General features: G+C 43.9%; 1 protein-coding gene across 2 annotated transcripts; it reads right to left on the bottom strand.

The window, feature by feature from the left end:
• Positions 1–505: 505 nt before the first annotated feature.
• LOC119287998 (SPX domain-containing membrane protein OsI_21475-like) lies at positions 506–7,172 on the bottom strand. Of its 2 annotated transcripts, XM_037567618.1 has the most exons (11): positions 7,068–7,172; positions 5,626–5,698; positions 5,208–5,328; positions 4,119–4,430; positions 3,847–3,951; positions 3,269–3,726; positions 2,627–2,928; positions 2,300–2,487; positions 1,575–1,765; positions 1,307–1,440; positions 506–1,125 (listed from the first exon to the last, which is right to left on the bottom strand). In XM_037567618.1, exons 2-11 carry the CDS (start codon positions 5,676–5,678, stop codon positions 887–889), a joined length of 2,103 nt encoding a protein of 700 aa, XP_037423515.1. In that variant the 5' UTR covers positions 5,679–5,698; positions 7,068–7,172; the 3' UTR covers positions 506–886. The 2 variants fall into 2 exon arrangements, with proteins under 2 accessions (XP_037423515.1, XP_037423516.1); XM_037567619.1 differs by lacking the exons at positions 5,626–5,698; positions 7,068–7,172 and adding an exon at positions 5,017–5,118.
• Positions 7,173–9,404: the final 2,232 nt, after the last annotated feature.

Genomic DNA, 9,404 nt, shown 5'->3' with positions numbered 1-9,404 from the left:
CTTTAAATCAGACTTCACTCACAACGTTACACCGCCGGTGAAGTCCGGAGGAAACCAGACTTCACTCACAACGTTACACCGCCGCTCACAACGTTACACCGCCGGTGAAGTCCGGAGGAAACCAGACTTCACTCACAACGTTACACCGCCGGTGAAGTCCGGAGGAAACGGAGATCCCAACATTGATCCTCCACTATGCCCAATTGCCACCGAGGAAGAACTATGCTGTGAGTAGCAATTGACGAGACCAAGCCATATCTGACAACCAATTGTGGCTTTTAGAGGATGATTACGAGAGAATTAGATCGAATACAAGTAACAAGCTAATGGAGCTCCAGGGCTCCCAGATCTTGGTTTTATTTGTACCCGTTACAACCAGTGAAAAGTAACTTCAACTTGAGCGGAGTATAGGTATATATAAAGAGACAGTATAAGAGACCCGTGCAGTCTTTCAAGCCGTTGGATGCCCGTCAAGCAAAGATCACACGGTCAACGATGAGCCTGCTTTGGCGCCAATGGCGTTGTGTCAATTTCTTTGTTTTCTTCAGAAGATGCAGTGTGGTTCCTGACAGCCACGCGGCGGGTATCACTCACCCAGGAACACATTTCAGGCAAAGTTCAAGTTCAGGAAACCGGATTACATTGATCAGCGGTCCAGCGCCGAAAAATCAATTTGCTCATGATCACAGACCGAGACGGATCAAAATTTTGCAGGGCGGAAGACTGCATCGGGTACATGATTATGCTACACTGACTGAACCGACCGGCATGTACGATTGTCCCTTCGGGCAACCACAGAATAAAAGCCTGCCAGCAGCTAGCTATCGAATTTTCCAACCTGGAAGGGATGGTGAGAACAGGTACAGTGGCGATCAACCGTTGCCACTTAGAAGAGGGAGTTGTAGGTCAAGAAGGTGCATGCAATTGATGCGGCGCAGATCACCAGGGAGGGCAGCAGGGTGACGTTGAGGAGGCTCCCGATGCCCAGGTACCCCGCTGCGGTGATGGTGCAGTCCGCGACCACCCTCGCCAGGGTCCCGGCCTCCGTCGAGAGGAGCCCGCCGTTGTACGTGCCCCTGGAGAGGCGGGACGACATCACGCTCGACAGGAGTGAGAGGTTGACGCCTGCATATTGTGGCAAGAATTTTAGACACTCTCCTTGGTGCGAGATAAGACATGCTACTCCCTCCGTAGCAAAATATAAGACGTTTTTGCACTTCAATTGAACTGCAAAAACGTCTTATATTTTGATACAGAGGTAGTATATCACAGGAGATTATAACTAGAATGTTCAAATATTTGTTACCTTCAAGGACTTCAGCAGAAACAAACGTAATGAGTGCTGAGACAACATACTGGATGACGGAGTATGTGCTCGTGACTTTGAAGCTGAAAATAATGCCTACTAGCAATGTAATTTGAGAAGCCATCAAGAGTTGCCTGTCGAAAAGTCAACAACTTTTGTAAGATGCCCATATCTGAAATTTCGTCGGCATAGCAGCAGAAAACTGTTGATGCTTATAGGCTAAAGGTAACAGGAAAGTGTGAAGGGCTCAGAAGCAAGAGAAACAAACCTGTCCTCAAACATGTTGCTGATATATGTTCCAACAACAGCGTTAATAGGAAGCACTGTCAACCCAAGAATTGCCAGAAATATTGCCACTGAGCTTGTATTCCAATTGAAATAGTGACTTGTAATAACACTTGATTCAGAAAGTAAAATCTCCATCGCGTACTTGAGCATGAAGTATATCAACAATTGAACCTATATGAGCAAAATACAATAGGTCAACATGTTCACAAGTGAAACAAATGATGACAGCATGATTTGCTTGCATGAGGCAGAATTGGCCTATAAAATAATTGGGAGATATTCACACTACAGCATGAGGCAGAAATCTCAAAAGCCTCGTATGTACTGCTACACCAAGGGCATGGGGAAAATGCAGAGGAACTTCCTTCCAATCTACCACAATGCAACATCCTACTGATTCAGTTAGTTTGGAGAAACAATCACACTCCTCCAACTTAAAATTCTTCAATGTCTTCCTAAAAGTAGCAGAGGCAACCCGTACCAATCAAAATTACCTGCTGCCATTTCTTACACAATGAAGCCAACAACATTTTTTAAAAGATCAGTGATGTGTTTTCCTCCGTTACTTGGGAAAATATATCAGGACAAAGCCTACCTCAAGATCATGTTAAATAGCAAAGACACTAGGAAATTGAAAGAATATTGTCCCAACACAGGTAGAAAAGCAAGACACAATCACTGGATAATTTAGCTTAAATGGAATACCTTTACTGATGGAGTGAGCAATCTGTATGCTGAACCAATCGAAGTTGCAGGCTTGCGAGAATCTTGTGCAGATTCTTCACTTTCATCTTCTTCATCATCATCGTCGTCGTCGTTTAGTTTGCTTTCAGAATCTCCAAGCAATGGTTGTGCAAGTCCATTTTCAACTTGCCCAATATCCACACTTTGTCCTGCCATCGTGATGACCATCCAATTAAATCAAGGCGATGGATCAGACAATTTTCTTTATAATGCATGATACAACAGATTTTCTTTTTAATGCATGTTCTAAGTGGTAAAAAAGGCAGAAGCACAATATATTGGACTTACCAGAAGCACGGTTATGTGGTGTATCATCTGCCTCAGTGGCACGATTTGGTTCCTTGAACGAGATGCATAGCCAAACTAAGTACAGTAGCCATGCAACTGCCATCAACCAACCAGGTAGAGTCGACTGACTGAACGTAACCATGTAGACTTTAAATCTCCACTGAAGTAAACCAGCCAGCGCTGGCCCACAAGCCATGCCAAGTGCACTTGCACTAACGAATCCTGCTGAAGCTTGCATGCGTATCCTTGCAGGGACACAATCACTAATGTACCGTCGATTGACAGCTCTTGCAGAACCCAACCTGCATCACAATAGTTAGTTTCATTAAAATACAAAAGAGCACTCGGAAGATAGTTAACTAGCACACAGAATTTTAGTGAAGGATATTTTCTGAGCGTCAGAATACCAAAATGTCACAGGAAACATAGTAACTACTGAAATCTCATTGCATCAAACTTCATATCTCCCCTACATGCATAATATAGAGCAGACAACAATATAAACTATGTAAGAACACTGGTATCACCATACATCTAAAGAAAGTGCGATAGGATGAATTCGATAGAACACGCAGCTGAAGCAAGCAAATGCTCAGCAGTAATATCTCTATAGTAATAATGCATCTATCCATGGATACTTACCCACAGAGTAGGCGGCCAACAATAAGGACTGTCAGGGACTTCGTGTCGTAAGCCATTGCATAGCAGACATTACCCAAGAAAAGAACAATACTGCTGAAAACAAGTGGTTTAAAATATGACTTGTTGGACCATGCACTGAAGTACACTGAAGAAAATACTTGTGCAATGGCCATTGAACCAATAACAACACCACAAACAGTCGAAGCAGCCCCAAGGCTCACTGAGTAGTCATCTGCAGTTGGCACAATGATGTATGTGTTGACCATGTAAAGGAACGTGTTCACCAAATTCAGCATAAGGGACACGAAATGGTATTTTTGATCTTCTATTTCTTCCTCTCCTGCCGTACTAGGAGACTCCTCTTGCGCAATTAGGGCATGTTGCCCCAAAAACCGTAGAAAATTAGTTGATCGTGTCAGTTTATCCACTGATGAATTTATCATATCAATGATTGGGTCCTACAATGGATCAAGAATAGTCCGATCAGAAAAATCTTTTAACATAGCAACAGAACCATTGGAAGAGAATAAAAATACTCTTATTTTGGCATCACGAAAGAAGCAAAGAAATGAACAAACCTTAAGAGCAGAAGATGGTTGGTCATAAATAGACAAATAACTTCCTTGACGCTCCTGAAGGTCAGCAAGGTTACGTGACAAGGCTCCTACAACAGCTCCTACACCCTGGTTGCAGAATTGATCGTAAGATAAAAATACTGATGTATGTTCTAAGCATAAAAGGAACTAGAAAAGCCAGATCATAATTTCAATAAAAATACAGTACATAAAATGCAAATTTAATGCACAATAAAATAATTGAATGATACTTAAATCTGGACTCAGCACATTACCACATGCTTGAAGACCTGCTGTAGCTGAGAATAAGGGTGATTTGATCTACTTGACACGTAGTAATCAGTAAATCTGTAACTGAAGCGCTTATCAAACTTCTTCAAGATTTTCCTAATGCCAGTTGCATTCAGATCAACGAATTTGAGAAGTTTGATAAGATCCAGACCAACTTCTCTATAAGCTTCTCGCAACTCAGCAATGGCAGATATATCTGGCTGTTCAACTAGTATAGCCCTTTGCTTTCCTAGCTTTTCTATCCTGCTTGCCAGCCTTCCTTGTTGCTCCAACAGAAACAAGACAATCGTCTCAATCTGAATCAACAGAAATAAACCATCAGTAAATTAAATATGTGCATTTCAGGGTAACCGCGCGCGCGGGTACATGAAACAATCGGAATAGTTTCATCCGATCCTTGTGTAATTTTTCAAGATCCAGTGGGTAATATATTAACTGGACTGTTAATGGCTACGTTAATGGGCATGTGTTTTAGTTAGAATTATCCATTGACTGAAGCAAGATGTCCCGCATCAATATCAGTTCAAGGAAGGTACAAGATGAATTAGCATGAGTAACATGTAGCAAGTAGTCAAACATCCAAGCACATGAATCCAGAGAGAAAGCACAGTTCTGGAGAACAGACAACATCGTTCTTCAACTAGTCACTGAAAAGAAAGGTTTGTCTTGCCCGCAAAAAGAAATGTTTGTCTTACAAGATTTTAATAACAAACATTAGCTTAGCATAATGTGAGATAAGCACAAGTTTTTGAATGAATCATTTATATGCACGTTGTGGCAATGGCACTGCCGAACATGCAACTTATAAGTGCGCACCTATTGGGTTTCTTCGGTAACCAACGTCATATGTAGATAACTTTAAAAGATCAGAGGGGGAGATACCCTTTCTCTAGAATGGTTATATAGATAATTTGACATGTCAGTTAGTCACCATGATGATGCTACAGTCAAATATCCACACCCAGTAGTGGTGCCACGTTGAAGCTGTGGAGTCAGTTAGCTCATGAGTAAACTAGAGAACAAAGCAAATTCTATATGTAATAATGAGGAAACATAGCATCTCTTAGCATTACCTGATCATCAAGCATCTTCGAGAAATCCTTGAGAACCCGGCGACGATCTTTCTCTCCCTGTTGGAGCTGCTGCCCATATTGTTTTACTTTCTTCTTCATCAGCTTGTAGTTTATATAGTAACTGAAAACATTGAATCAGCAATGCAATGTTAAACATTTGGTAGCCAAGGGCAAGTGTGCAATCTTTTACACCAAAGAGGTCGGCATAGTTCAACTACTGTGTTATATCATAGTAAAAAAAACATCATTGACCATGCTATGTGAAAGAAAATCAACTGTTAAACTATTGCAATGTTTCATTATCTTCTTGCTCAGTAAACATGGTAAGAAATAAAGATAAGTTCCCTCGGAAGCAGTTGACAGAATTTTTGAGAACTCAATGATACAAATAAGTAAAAGGTGGAGCCCTGAATCATACCCTCTCCACTCTGGAACTTGGTCGGCCATCAACTTTTTCCCAAACCTAACCATCTTGACTTGAATATGTTAATCTGCCAAGAAATATGAAGACGCGTCAGTAGCACAAACAGAGAAACCAGATTTTAGTGTAATTGCTTTCTACAATCATATGGCGCAGACACATCAGCAAGGAGGTGGTCTTGGAGAGTTCAGAGAAGTTGTGGACATTTTAAGCGGAACAAACGACAAACTAGCAAGGCGACTAAGGAATGGGCACGTAAATAAGAAATCCCCAACAGCTATGCCCCTGAAAACTAAGGGCAGTAACAAAAATTTGGGGTAAATTACTTATATAGATGCAAACTTATATAGCCTCCCAGTTCTTGCTATGGATTCTTCAGTCCTTCTCCACAGGCCTGACATATATAACCAGTCACAGAAGGATGACCAGCATGTCACAGTCCCAGAAACCACTACAAAAATACAAGTAGGCGCAAAGGTCCATTTTTCACTTACTAATTCCAGTTTCTGTCAGACAATCGTGGAAGCGATCGACAACTGTTTATCTTTGTACATCAATTTGGACAGTTAACAGTAAGGAAAGCTAGCATTTATAATCCCACCCAACTATATGAGCCGAAACATTTGATTAAAAAAGAACACTATCCAACCAATTGGCTACAATTATTGATGAGATGACGAGAGTGCTATTAAAATGGCCTTGCAATCTAGGCTGGATCGAATCTAGCTGTGTCCAAGAAACTGAAAGTGTAGTAGCTGCAGACCCCACTCTGGCACCAACGCGCTCCTCCACCTTTCCACAGCGCTGGAGCAATAATTACCAGTGCTACTAGTCACGAATCCAAGCAGATCACAAAAGTAATGAACTAAAAACAAACGAACTAAAGCCGCCGCTCAGCGCACAGACAAGACCAAGTAACTGCCCGCTGCTTGGGATTTCAGCCTGGAAATCTGGGAACGCCTCCACGAAGATATAGTGAGCAAATTCTAGCGCTCTGGAGAAGGGGATAAAAGGTGGAGCACGGAGTGATTCCCGCTCTGCAACGCAGTAACGGATCCTGCTCCAGACAAATTTGGCCTGAAACAGTAGCACGCGCCAAATCGACAGCCCGCCCGCGATTCGGGGAGAATCGATCAGCTCCCCGTCACAAGCAAAATCCCCCAACATTCGCAGCCCTCAGAAAAGTAGCAGGCTCTGCCAAACTAGAGAATTACACACCAACACACAAGCGGGTCACTCTTATCTTCCCGAAGCAGAGCTCCCGACCCGGTCGGCCCTCGGCTCGCCTCACGCACGGAGCGGGGGCGAACCCCGTGCGCCCTCTCGGCGCTAATCGGCGAGCCAATCCAACGGAAGACGAACCAGAAGCGGCGCGAGAAGGCGTCGGGGCAGGGGGGGAGAGGGGTCACGGGCGAGTGGGAGGGGGCGGCGCCGCTTACCTGCCGAGCGAAGGCGGGCGGGCAGATCGGATCGGAGCGGGGCGCCGAGGCTGGCCACGTGGGGAGGAGCGACCGCGGGCGAGGGGATGGGAGGGGAGGGGGCTGGAGGCGGGAGCGGCGGGCGGCTGTATTTGTAGGCGGTGGAGGGTAGGCGAGGGGCGGTGGGCCTGCCGACCTGCGCGTGCGCGTTCCCCCCTTTCGTTTTTCCGGCCGACGCCAGCTTTTCTCATCGGATCGATCGGATTGCGGCGCCTTTCCACGACGCCGCCACGCCGGCGGGCCACGTGGGCCGCGCCTGGCCCGTTCCGCCGCACGGTCGGGGCCTTTTAGGCTAAAGTCTAAATTGTTGTTTCATTAAATACTCCCTCCGTCTCAAAATACTTGTCAGATAAATAGATAAAAAATATGTGTATCTACAATTAAAATACATCTACATACATCCATTTGTCTGACAAGTATTTTCGGACGGATGGAGTATTTATTATCTTATACTTATGGATAGATTATTGTATTTTTATTATTATACTATGATTAACAGGAAAATAAAATAAGGGGCGGCCATTTGTTTGACTCTGGTTAGATTTTTTTCGAAAAAAAAGATTTTTGTTTAAAACACAGTACATGCGCAGGGAACGTCTCATATATACACCCTGAGAGACTAAGTCGGCATATCATCTTGAGATTGACGCCTCGTAGTCGATGGGAACGTCTCCTTTCACTGAAGCGCATCGCCGAAAATTCTGAAATAAATCCAGAATAAAGCAAGCACCTGGGCTTAACATGGCGTGCTGGGATACCATTGTCTTCCTAACCATCCAACCACATGTTGATTCACGGTGACTCTGCTTAGATAGCCACCGCCCTCTGTAAGCAACATCAATTGTGTTCGACATAAATCTTACACCATCATATTTTAGATTTTCGTAAACTTTATGTCGTTTCTTTTGCCGGTGCTGCAGCCGGTGGTCCCATCCCGTCTAGCACGTGCACGAGTGACGGGAGAGGAGGCCTCCGCAAAACTGTGCCTCCCGAGATCCTGTATGGGAGAGGGGCGATTAGGTTTTTGGAGGGCATCTCCTACGCGACTGCTCGCCATCCTTCTTCTACGTCCACTGCATCGTCTACTTCTGCATTGCTTTCTTCATCATCATGGCCACCGAAGCCAACAAGCTCGCTGTCGAGAAACTTGAAGCCGAGAAGAAGGCCGACGTGGATGCAATCGTCCTGGCCTACTAGAGGATATAACACGCTTACCCCGCTCCTGTTTATTTTCCTGTGCGCAGTACTAGCTAGTTGCGTAGATGTTTATACTATCTGCCTACTACGTGATTATATGGTCCAACATCAATATGTGCTTAATACTGTTTATGTCATGCTTATGATTTATCTGTGGATTAATTTAATCAAAAAATTGCTAATATACTCAACAGAGATATGTTAAAAGTAAATACAAGATGACACAACTACGAGGAATACCTTGTTTCTACTTTCTTCTTATTATTTGTATGGCATTTGAAATAATATCAAGCATGTGCTTTGGAGGCAATTTGTACATCTACTTTTTTTTCTATTTATTGGCCACCAAAGTCATTGCCTTTATTGTGCGTAAAAATTCAAAAATATGCGCAGTAATCTTAGCTTTATCTCCCCCCCAAAAAAAGCTTAGCTTTATCCGGTAAACATGAGGCCGTCCGTTTTCAGAAAACGAAATCACGCACTATCAACCAACTGATGCATCAAGTAGTGTCACTCTTCAACTAAAAAAACAAAAAAGTAACCCCGGCAAAAAATAAAAAGTAAAAAGTAGTGTCACTTTCGTAAGATTTCTGTAGATAGGCGCGCACCATTTTTGTCGCTTCACTCGTGATCTGCCGCTGCTGCATTGCTCTCTTTTTCTGACGTTGAAATGGACGAGGTGGGGGGCGTGCCTCTGATTTCCCGATAGATCAGGGACGCACCTGCGGAGAATCTTCACAACTAATCACAGCTAGCCAAAGGAGTATTAATATAACAATAATTTGTTTCTGATCGAGGCCGCGCGCGTATGGGGCGGTGGGAATGTCGCGGCCTGCCGCCCGGATCACCGTATCATGTGCCGTGGGACCCACAAGGCGATCACATGCTGCTCAGGTGGCCCCACCGGCCAGACTTATGTTTATACTCCCTACGTTCCAAATTACTCGTACTTCCTCCGTCTAGGTGTGTAAGTCATCTTACTAAAACCATATAATCCTAAGACACTTAGGCGCGGTACATTAACTTCTACCCTTTTTTTGTTTTTTGACATATCAACCAATGAGAGATGAGGGGTGTGCATGGTTTTAATGACTTGAGGCT

This window comes from Triticum dicoccoides, chromosome 4A (genome assembly GCF_002162155.2).
Source record: "Triticum dicoccoides isolate Atlit2015 ecotype Zavitan chromosome 4A, WEW_v2.0, whole genome shotgun sequence".
In the NCBI taxonomy this organism is placed as follows: Eukaryota; Viridiplantae; Streptophyta; class Magnoliopsida; order Poales; family Poaceae; genus Triticum; species Triticum dicoccoides.
This window is presented reverse-complemented; position numbering and strand designations above follow the sequence as displayed.